This window comes from Aptenodytes patagonicus, chromosome 1 (assembly GCF_965638725.1).
Source record: "Aptenodytes patagonicus chromosome 1, bAptPat1.pri.cur, whole genome shotgun sequence".
In the NCBI taxonomy this organism is placed as follows: domain Eukaryota; kingdom Metazoa; phylum Chordata; class Aves; order Sphenisciformes; family Spheniscidae; genus Aptenodytes; species Aptenodytes patagonicus.
In genome coordinates this window covers 86,657,038-86,669,052 of record NC_134949.1, presented here as the reverse complement: position 1 = coordinate 86,669,052, position 12,015 = coordinate 86,657,038, and the positions used below count along the sequence as shown (strand labels likewise).

General features: G+C 40.3%; 1 protein-coding gene across 2 annotated transcripts in view; it reads left to right on the top strand.

Moving 5' to 3' along the window:
- The window catches only part of PRMT8 (protein arginine methyltransferase 8), a 73,682-nt gene that overhangs the window by 40,840 nt on the left and 20,827 nt on the right, over positions 1-12,015 (top strand). For both annotated transcript variants that reach the window (XM_076346302.1, XM_076346292.1), the window contains exons 3-4: positions 2,682-2,837; positions 8,570-8,633. In XM_076346302.1, the coding sequence (XP_076202417.1) occupies positions 2,682-2,837; positions 8,570-8,633 (220 nt within the window). The remainder of the gene's footprint in view (positions 1-2,681; positions 2,838-8,569; positions 8,634-12,015) is intronic.

Genomic DNA, 12,015 nt, shown 5'->3' with positions numbered 1-12,015 from the left:
CTGCAGGGTACAGAGGCCCCCATCTGCTGACCTGACCTGCTGCCTAGGATCTGGGACATTGTGGAGAGGCTGCCTTTAGACCAGTCTTGGATTACTACTGCTGCTCTTCCCCATGAGCACCAATGAGACCTGGAGCATATCAAGTGTGACTGCATGGCTCTCAGTATGATGATCAACAGCAAGGTGTGCCAGGTGGTTTTTTGCTGCAATTCTAACAGTGCAAGTAAGGACTTGAGGAGAAGTGCTCCTGCAGGTCCACAACTGGTTGTGCAGCTGGTGTCAATGACAAGTTTTCAGCTTTTATGTCTACGGGACCCTCTTTGAGGATTGAGGTCTGCTAGGAAGAGATGGAATCCACCTGACAAACCAGGCCAAAAGCGTCTTTGCCAACAGGCTGGCCAACCTGATGAGGAGACCTTTAAGCTAAGAATGATAGAGGAAAGAGATGATGACCCACAGTCACACGGGGAAGTGGTGGACCAAGTTGGTAAGCAAAAGATGCAGGATGGTGTGGACAAGACCTCATAGTCAGTCAATAAAACAGCAGAAGGGGCCAACCCCAAGTGTAAGCACACAAAAAATGAAGTACCAAGAGGCAGCATTATGAGGGAAGGTCTTATACCTTTTCTGGAAAATCAACATGACAGAAAGCCTCTCTGAAGTGCCTGTACACTAATACATGCAGCCTGGGAAATGAACAGGAGGAGTTAGAGGTCAGTGTGCAGTTGCATGGCTACAGTCTCACAGGCATCAAAGAGATGCTGTGAGATTGCTCACATGACTGGAATGCTACAGTAGCTGGATACAGGCTCTTTAGAAGGGACAGCCTGGGAAGGTGAGAAGGGAGACAGAGCAGCTGAATGCATGGAATCATGTCCACTATGGGACAGATGATGTTCCAGCTGAGAGCTTTTGGATCAGGATTAAATGGCAGACTAACATGGTTGACATTGTTGTGGGTGTCTGCTACAGACCACCTAATCAGGAAGAAGAAGTAGATGAGGTCTTCTTCAGACAGCTGAAAGAAGTCTTATGTCTGCATGAGACATGAGTCTGTTTTCTGGTCCATGGGAGACTTTAATCACCCCAATATCTGCTGAAAAGCAACAGAACAGGACATAAGCAATCCAGGACATTTTTGGAGTGCACGATGATAAATTCCTGGCACAGATTACCTGAATCAATGGGCAGGGGGGAGGAGGATGTGTGGTGCTCTGCTGGTCCTGATACTTACTAAAAAGAATGAACCAGCTGGGGATGTGATGGTCAGGACAGGTTTGGCTGCAGTGACCATGAGATGGTAAAGTTCAGGATCCTGAGAGCATGGATGCTCTCTCAGGACCCATGCTATTTGTCTTGTTGACAACCCTGGGTTTCAGGAGAACAATCTTCATCCTTTTCATGGATCTGCTTGGAAAAATCTCATGGGAGATAGTGCAGAGAAGAGGTGTCCAGGAAAACTGGTTGATTTTCAAGGCTCACTTTCTCCACGAACGGTCCATCCCGACATGCAGAAAGTCAAGCAGCGGTGGCAGGAGGCCTGCATGAATGAACAAGAAGCTCCTGACAAAATTCAAACCAAAAAAGAAGCATACAAGAGGTAGAAGAAGGGTCAGGTGACCCAGAAGTAATTTCAGGGCCAGGTTTAGGAAAGCTAAGTTGCATCTAGACATGAATCTGGCAAGGGATGGGAAGGGTAACACAGCAGGGCTTCTCTAGGTGTATTAACAGCAAAATGAAAATTGGGGAAAAGGTGGGACTGTTGCTGAATGAGGCAGGGTATCTGGTGACAAAGGACATGGAAAATTACTTCTTCAGTTCTGGTTCTACTGGTATGACTTGCCTTCAGGAATCCCAGGTCCCTAAGATGAGTGGCAAAGTCTAGAGTGAGGATGACTTACCCTCAACAGAGAAGGCTCACTTAAACAAATGGGACCTGATAGGCTGTCTCCACCAGGGCTGAAGGAGCTGGTTGATGTCATGGGCAAAAACTTAATTGGAAAAAAATATTCTTTACTGGGAGGTTGGTAAAATGCTGGCTATGGAGCTTCCATCCTTGGATATATTTAAAACCTGATTGGACAAGGCTCTGAAAAACCTGTTCATGTCATTTGTGCCTCTTGTTCTTTAATTGGTTACCACTGAGAAGAGTCTGTCTCTGCCTTCTTTCCTCCCCCACTCAACAGATATTTATACACATTGATAGGATCCTCCTGAGCCTTCTCTTCTCCAGGCTGAACAATCCTAGCTCTCTCAATCTCTCCTCACATGTCAGATGCTCCAATCCTTAATCATCTTCATGGGCCTTCACTCTTGTCCTAGACAGTGGAGTTGTGCATGATTTAGGAGAAAAGGAAAGCTTGGATTTCTGTATGGCTTCTGTCTAGGCCCAAAGCAGTGCTGTGGTTAGATTACATTCTGGTTGTCAATTGTAACACTGAAGTAATATTTAGAGAAATAAAATTGTACAAAGGACATCATGCTTCTTCTTAATAATTCAATTCTAAGTAGCTAGCATTTTACAGTTGCTTTGATGTGTGCCCCCCAAAGTACTTGAAAAACTCTTCAGGTTGTGTGTTAATAATGCTTAAATTATAATAAAGGAATGCATTCACCAACAGTGTTGAATGCATATAAGCACTTCAAATAATAATAACAGAATGCTTTTTTTTTCATCACAGGAAATGTTAAAGGATGAAGTGCGCACATTAACCTATAGAAACTCAATGTATCACAATAAACATGTTTTTAAAGATAAGATTGTCCTTGATGTTGGAAGTGGCACGGGAATCCTCTCTATGTTTGCTGCAAAGGCAGGAGCCAAGAAGGTATATGGGGTAAGAAGACTTTCTCATGTTTTGAGTTTGTTAGTGCATTTTGCCTGAGAATTTGGCTTGGTGATTTACCTTTTCTTACTTGTCTTGGTTTGAAATTCTTCTCTCCAAGCTCTTGTATGGCTTGATTTACAGTCACTTCAGTGGACTTCTGTTGCTTTCTATGACCTGCAGTAGTGTGCCTTTTGTAAATCGAGTTATAATGTCTTTTCTTGTGTGGAATCTTTGGTGATCTGGTACATATCCACATTTCTTCTTGGCTGCAAAAAAATGTTAAAGGGACTCACTCCTACTCAGAGGGGTCAAAGGAACTATCTTGCTTTTTTTAAATTCTTAAATTCTGCAACTTTGTAGTCTTGGAAACAAATTTCATGAATACACTTTTCCCTGTACGTTACAACTCAGCAAATCATGCAAGAAAGCATGTGCATGTTTTCTGTGCCAACAATAGTGCTTTTCAGAGGCAGAAGGGAATGATTACCTTAAATACATTGAACTTTAGGAGCATGAAAGTGCAGTTCCCTGCAGAGAAGTCATTAGAGCATAGGTTTGCTTCTTAAGTATATTCAGTTATTTGTACTGACTCTAAAATAACAAATACCATTTCTTTTTGCTTTGGACTTCTGTTTGCCCTGCAGACACAACACAACATAGAAAAGGGGAAATAGATTCTATTTCTCTGTGTACTTCTTTGACAAAATTGTTTACTAAAACTTAGTTGGCTACATCTGTGCATTTGAAGACACTGATGTCACTGAATATCTAAACTGCGTCTTTATTACTTGTAATGATACACGAAATGCAAGGACTCCTGTTCAATTCTCAGGCTTATATTTTCAAAATCTAATGTTAATTCTGAGTGCCTCATCTGAGTATCAGACTAAAGCATGGAACTATAGATAGCTGAAATCAGAAGGTGCTGGCCAAAGTTTTGGAGTTTAAGCATGAGACAATATACTGAATTGGCAGCTAGAATGTATTTCTTGTAAACCAAGTACACAATTTATTACCTCAAAGCCTCAGGGAGAATAAATCTGAAGCCTTCTCTGATGGAGGAATGCAGGTCTCATGCAAGGATGTTTCAGTGTTGTAAAAGTATAAGCATATACAAAATGATGATGCTGTGCTCCCACCTTCCTATCTCCCAGATCCCTGGCCATATGGTCTTCCTCCCTCCCTTGTGCTGGCACTGGTGCTTATCTGATTCTACAGTGAGCCAGCTCACTGGCATAAAATTCACCCAGTAAAAGAAAAGTAAATACTTTTCCACAGGTTTGTTGTTGTTGGTTTTTTTTTGCTTTGGACATCTTTACAGTTCAGGCTGTACCTCAGGCATTTATAAAGCTCAGGGGCACACCAGTGTCAGCTCACCAATGGACTGTTCAGTACTGAAGCTGGGGGGTGTGCTATCCAGGAACCTCAGCTCTCAGAAGAACATATTTAGGTGTGAAACTCCTCTGCAACTGCAGAGTTTCAACCTTCTTGTCACATGATCTACCTCACCATGAACCCTGTCACACAGCAAGCTGCAGAGTTGTATTTGTGTTGGAAAAGCAGACATTTCAGAGATCTGGCAGAGATCTTACAGTCAAATTCAGACTTTATGGTCCTATTGGCAAAGAGTGCCAATGGAAACTGTGAGTGTTCCTTTTAAAAAGCAAACATTTGCCATGAGTGTTTACATAGACCTGAGATGTTCCAGTTTCTTCTCTACAGTTAGATGCAATTTTTCAAATAGCATGATGTAGGAACTGTTGACAAATGCAGAGTGTTGGTTTTCTGACTACAGTTCCACTGAAATCACTCTCCTGCTATCACTCTTTCCCTTCTTCAGGTTCAAATTCATCCACTCCCCTGTCTGGTTCTTCTTATCCCCTCTTATTCACTGTTGGAACTTATTCCTTGCCATTACCTCAGCCAACTGCTAGAATCATCTCTGGGTCTTCAAGAGGTGTAAATCATAGAATCACTGACTTATAGGAAGATTTACTTTAGAAGACCTCTGGAAGTATCTAATCCAATCTCCTACTCAAAGCAGACTTGAGTTTAAAGCTATATTAGGTTGCTCAAGGCCTTGTCCAGTCCAATTTGGAAAATCTCCAAGGGTGGAGACTCTAAATCCTCTCTCAGCACCTATTCCAGTGCTACAATCATCAGGAATTTCCCTTGCCGCAGCTCATGATTACTGCCTTTTGTCTTGTCACTCTGCACTTCAGAGAAGAGTTTGACTTTGTTTTCTCTGCAAGCCCTTTTTAGATAGTTGAAGATAGCTATTGGATTGGGGGGATCTCTTCTACAAGCTGAACAGAACCAACCCCCTCAGTTTTTCTTCTTCCTTCATGTGCTCTGACCCCTAACCATCGTGGGAGGATAACAGTAGATTGTGCAATGATGTTCATCTAACTGGGGAGCTGTTGTAATACGTGTAGAGATAGGATTAGCATGTGGCTGTTGGTGCTTGGGAGGTGTGAGTGAGGGACAGAAAAATACATTCAATTATCCCTTGAAACCTTGGTTCATCTGCTGCATTTAGTCATACAAAATTCAGGGCAATCACTGCAGTAGAACTGTCTGAATTCGATGGCATTTTCAGACAAACCAGACAGTGTAGGTAAGGAGGAGTTAAACAGACACATAAAATGAAGGCACATGTCAGATGTTAGCTGATTTGGATAAAAAGGTGGTGATGAGGACACAGCCCAGGGGAAAAGGAAAGCTGGGAATGTGATGACTGTTTCAGGAAAAGACCCCAGTAAAAGAGGAGACATTCACAGCATTAGATTGAAGACTGAGAAGTAAAATGAAAGTAGAGATGAATATACACACACACAAAACTAGATACAGCTGAAGAAACTCAAGGGTCCCTCAAGGGTCCATACTGTGCCCACTACTATTAATATCTTCATTAATGACATAGATAGTGGGATTGAGTTCACCCTCAGCAAGTTTGCAGATGACACCAAGCTGAGTGGTGCAGTTGATGTACTTGAGGGAAAGGATGTCATCCAGAGGGACCTTGATAGGCTTGAGAAGTGGACCAGTGTGAACCTCATGAAGTTCAACAAGGCCAAGTGCAAGGTCCTGCACTTGAATCAGGGCAATCCCCAATGTCAGTACAGATTGGTTGATGAATTGATTGAGAGCAGCCCTGCAGAGAAGGCGGGTACTGGTGGATGGAAAATTGAATATGAGCCAGCAATGTGTGTGTACAGGTCAGAAAGCCAATCATATTCTGAGCTGCATAAAAAGAAGCATGGCCAGCAGGTTGAGAAAGGTGATACTCTCCTTCTACTCTGCTCTGGTGAGACCCCACCTGGAGTACTGCGTCCAGCTCTGGGGTCCCCAGCACAGGAAAGACATGGACCTGTTGGAGCGGGTCCAGAGGAGTGCCACAAATATGATCAGAGGGCTAGAATACCTCTCCTATGAAGAAAGGCTGAGAAAGTTGGGGTTGTTCAGCCTGGAGAAGAGAAGGCTCCAGGGAGACCTTATTGCGGCCTTTCAATATATAAAGGAGGCTTATAAGAAAGGTGGAGAAAGACCTTTTTACCAGGGCCTACAGTGATAGGACAAGGGGCAATGGTTTTAAACTGAAAGAGGGTAGATTTAGACTGGATATAAGGAAGAAATTTTTTACAATGAGGGTGATGAGACACTGGAACAGGTTGCCCAGAGAAGCTGTGGATGCCCCATCCCTGGAGGTGTTCAATGTCAGGTTGGACGGGGCTTTGAGCAACCTGATCTAGTGAAAGATGTCCTTGCCCATGGCAGGGGGGGTTGGACTAGGTGATCTTTGAAGGTCCCTTTCAACCCAAACCATTCTATGATTCTATGACTGTAAACTGAGGTACAGACATATTTTATTGGAACACACAGTTTTTGTAAAATCCAAATGCTTTGTAAAATTGGACAGATTTGAGCAGATCACTGACTTGAAAGAGAACTGGGGAAAAACCTGACAACACTGAATTTTGTTCCTATTTCTTCACCTACAGAATTCAGTATTTTCTTTTTCTGAAATGACTTGCTTTTTAAAATAAAATTGTACCATAGTATAGAGTTCAAGTCAAAATAGAGACAAACAGCTTTAGCCACCCTAAAGCAAGTTTATTTTCTGAAATATATCTTCCTTTCTGGAACATTTGAGTGTTGTTTTTTTATTACTTTGCTTCTTTGAGAATGAAGTTGATTTTTGGAAACTCGTAGTCATTCATGAAATAGAACTTTTTATTTGCACCTTTTTCTTTAGAAAGTTTGGAAAGCCACCTCCAAACACCCACATACCCAAGCTTTATTTAAAATATCATCCAAAACAAGCAGAAAGAATGGGCAATGGAATTGAAAATGCCAGACAGATGTGAATACAGACAGGAAAACTGAGTATGTTATAATGGCTGTAAGTATAGACAAGGCATACAGTCTATACAGTTTACAGTAGGGGAAGAAGAAGCTGGATGGAGAAAAAGGACAGAGTTCTCCGCAGGGGATTTCTTCCTGGGACTCTCTGGACTGGCACTCTGGTGTTCCTTTCGACATGCCTTGGTTTATGTTCAGGCCATTGAGTCAGACATCTTAAGGAGCGGTTTACATCCCCAGGCAAGCTAAGTAGAATTAATGCTTGTGTTCCCATGGGGACAGGGACTGATATTATGACTGCTATTATGTCTAGCTGTTTCATGGGCTATATAAAAAGAATAAGGGATTTGTGTGTCCTTCCATCTGCTGTCCTGCCATCTGTGAGTGCCATCACAGAGGTCTTTTAGAGGTTAAATGGAATTCACTGGACATATAAAACACCTCACTGGAGATAATATAATTCTATTTGACATTCCCATAGGGGAATTAGAGGGACAAGGATTATACAAAGTATTATTGGCAGTTTAATGTCAAATCTGGAAGAGGTAAATTAGGAACTGATTAGGTAACTACCAGCAACTTTGGCCCTCATGATTTTAAAACAGCACAAAAAACAGAGAGATTCATGGAATGCAGTATTTCTCTAAAAGATATCAAAGGTCATTGCAAACATGGGCTTTTATGCTAGAACTCAGACTTCAACAAATCTAAGAGCAAATCTAAAACTAGAAGGTACTTGGTAATTCCTTTCCTAGTAAAAGCACAGAACTGGTCATAGGAAAAGACATGCAAATCTGGATGTTTTTGTAAATACAATAATTTCAGTCATTTCTTATTTGTAAAATGTCTGTATTATTTTTTGATAGCATGCATTGCCGAAGATGATAGATTTTTCACAGAGAAAAGCAATTGCTTCTTGACACAGACCAGTATTGGCATAGTTTGAATTTTAACATTATTCACAAAGTTTGAATGTATTTTGCTTTAAAATACATGAGGAAATGTAGTACCATGCTAATTCATTCCCTTCAGCAGATTTTTTTTGGGGAGGAGGCAATATTCTGAAGTAGCAGGAATAAATTAAATAATATGATTAATAAATTATGTAATTTTGTAGTTAGGACCTCTTTTTTTCCACATTTCAATAGTTTTAAAAACAATCTTTTCTATATGAGCCAGTTTAACTCAAGCACAGACTGCAGTGTAAATATTAAGATATCATTGATCATGATACTGCCTGCACAGGTTTGATTTACTCTTCATCAATGGTTACATGCTCTGTAGAGTCTTTGCTGCCTTCAGTAGATTTTGTTTTTATTCATATAGCTGAGATCTCTAACACATAATTACTCTTCCTCTTGTTTTTCTTTTTTTCCTAGATTGAATGCTCAAGTATATCTGACTACTCAGAAAAAATTATCAAGGCCAACCACTTGGACAACAGTAAGGCATATATAAAAATAATTTCTTCAGGAGAAAGAGAAGATAACTCTTCCGCTTTTTCCGATTAATTTATGTTGTGTGGTTTATATGTAGTGGCAGTTTTGCATAATTTACTTATGTAAATACAAAACTAAACACCTCATTCTAGGCACTACAACAGTTCCTCATGGGAGAAGTTACTTCTACATTTACTTCTAGGCTCACAAAGAACAGAAGCAAATAGGACTCATCAGCGGGCAGTTTGATTTAGCAAAGCAGACAGAAGACCCTGTATTAGAGCTGAACTTTTCAAATTAATTCTGCCATTTGAATTCCACCTTATCGCTTAAACAGAATTGAGACACACACACACTTACATTCAAATTGAAATAAGATTCAAAGCAAAAAGTATTCCATATCAAGACAGATTTTTCACTGAGTTTCTTCTGACTTCCAACTTTAAAAAAAATATATTTTTTAAAAACCATATTGAAACACACACACTCACACACATGAAAATGTTCAATTCTCAGAATAACAGTATCATAAAAAACTTTTTTTTTCTTGAAAGGAAAACTGTTGAAATTTCCAGGTATGTGGAAACACTTCAATTAAAAAAAAATACTAAAAATACCCGCAACCTACTGAAAACTCTTAACAAAAAATAATCTCCCAACAAGCTCTTTTTCATGTCTTCAGTCCTCCTCCAAATCACTGCACACAAGATATCTTTGTAACAACTTGAAAAATCAGGCTTTTTTTAACTGAGGCTGTGAGACAGTTCTTGTTTAAAAGTGCTCTTTGTGAAGAGCTTGCCTTTGCTGAAGGGCCACGCAGGTCATAGCTGGCTAGACTGTTTCATTTGCCCCCGCTTTTAGCTGTGTCTGCACTGGTGCTATGCTAGCACATGTGCAGGAATAGATTTCTGTTCTGGTTTAGATCTGCTCTAATTTTTATTGCTGTCACTGGCAGCTTCTGACTAACACGGAGCTGTCTGGGAGGAGAACTGATTGTACAGCATGCGTATTCAAGTGGTGTGGTGTGAAAGAAACAGCAGTGATGCAGAATATAAGAGGCCAGCCAGTGTATGAACTTTTGGTTCAGAAAAAGAAGGAAGCAAAGAACCAGAAAATACTCTCCTCCATAGTAGTGATAAGGCACTGAGGTGTTGACCTCAGCTTGGTTATCCTGCACCTTTGGTGCAGAGCCTGGTGTATATTCCCAGAATGGCCTTTCATCAAATAATTACACAAACAGCATACCATAAATCAATTCACGTTTGGATTTCCAGCAACAGGAATTGTGTGTGAAGGAACCATTGTTAGAATAAATAAGAAGGATCCAGTGTGCTCCAGAGGTTGCAGAAGGTATTTATCTCTGCTTCCTCCTCCTGTTTCTCCAAGGAGCAAGTCCTTGGAAAAACTGTGGAGGAAGAAGCAGAGACCCCTCCTCTTTGGCAGCAGACTTGCCTGGACAGGTTCAGCAGTCTGTCTGACTGCAGTTTGGTCTCCAATATAAACAAATTACACAACTGAACTAACATTTACACTTACACACTTTACACTGACCCACAATCACTTTTATTTTAATGCAACCAGGTACTGAGCCAAAGGATCTTGTTGCTCATGGAAATTTTTCTTCCCTCCCCCCCCCCAGTTGTTTAGAGAAATGCAGAGTCAGCAAAAGGGGCTGAACCAAGAGAAAACCCACTGTTTCCAGAACAGATACAATACAGCTGGGGACAGCACAATCTGTTCCCACATGGTGCTTTATGAAGATGTTTCATCACAGTGAAGGGAGGTGGGAGGAACTTGTGCTGCTGCTGCTGCCTAACTGTTCTAGGTATAAACAGAGGGCTTCAAAGTCTGCAGGTGTGTCACTCTGGTAGCTGTCAACAGTGCTAAAATTCACTCCAAAAGGTCAGTGGCAGTGAAAGTTCTCAGGAGAAAAGAGAACTAAAGAGAACTCGTGGCTGGAGCTTATAGACATGAAGAGTCTTCAGTATTACAGCAGACTGTGAAAGGAAGGAGTTTAAAGAATGTGAAGGAGAAGAGAACTATGCTCTTTTCCAATCAGGTTGCTCTTACCAGCTGATACTTTGTGTTACCAGTCTGAATCAAGAGCGTTCCCAACTTCTTAGGGGGCCAGTCTGGATTAAAAGTTTTCTATGAAAGTAAAGTGGCCACATCTGGTTAGAGTAATACAAGTACTGCATGTATTTTGGAAAGATGAAACCTCATTTTCCCTGGGCTGAGCTCTAAAAATGACTCAACCTACACTTCCACTCTTAAATAGCTAACCTAGTTATAGCTAAATAAAAGTACCTTCATCTTCCTCAAACTGAGTGTTGACCACTTTCATGAATAAAAATTGCCATCATTAAAAATTGCCATTTTTTAAGAGTAATACAGTAATCTTACCAATTAGTAATGGAAAGTAAGATATTCTCTACTCTATTACTGAATTTCAAGTGTATAAGTTACCTTGTCAAGGAAGAATCCAGAACCATGAGATTTTACCCACTGCAACAAACAATATAAATAGCAGACAAACACAAGCTGAAAATTATTTGTCTAAAGAATTTGGAATACATTTGTAAATAGGAAATATATTTTAAAAAATGCAAGAATGATTGGTGAATGGTGTAGTGATCCTAAACTGAAATTATTTGTTACAACTGAACTAAATATGGACCAGCATTTAATTTTCCTTTAAGCAAAATATCTGTTCTAGTGTCAACCAGTTCTATTAATTGCTTGTTGATTTGCTTTTGCAGTGCATACCCAGTCCCCTGTAAGTAGTATACAGTATTGCCAGTAATTTAGTGTGCTGTGTTGTAATAGTGTCTTTGAGGATCTGGTATTCTACTCCACCAAACTTCTAGCAACCTTTTTAATTTCCTTGAAACTAATTTGGTGACAAAACACCTGACAGCAATGTTTTCCAGCAGTCACTTTAGATAACTGTGGAAAGTTATGCAAGTCTAAACTAGATAGAATATTCAGAGTGAGAATGCCAGTATGTTATAAAAGATTCAATCATGAAGCAGAAAGAAATGAAAAATTATTTTTCATAAGAGAACTGTGTACAAACTTTCTTGTTTGTGTACTGTCAGGCTAGATCTGACTTTCTCAGCTGAGTCAGCTCCCCAGAATTCATGGAAGAAATAAGCCTTAGTTTCCTTATTGTGAAGCCAGCATAATATGTTTGAAAACCAGATGAGAATTAGATCCTAGTTCCATAAATCTCTAATACCTCAGCAATGAGATCATGTTTAAAGGATTCTAGGTGGATTCTTTGCATTACTTGGTCAATGATCTAGAAATCTTCCAAATTCCAAAGGGAATGTAAAATGAGATCATGCAGGTAACCAGGTAAGGCCTGTTTTTCTGTTGTTTTTTAT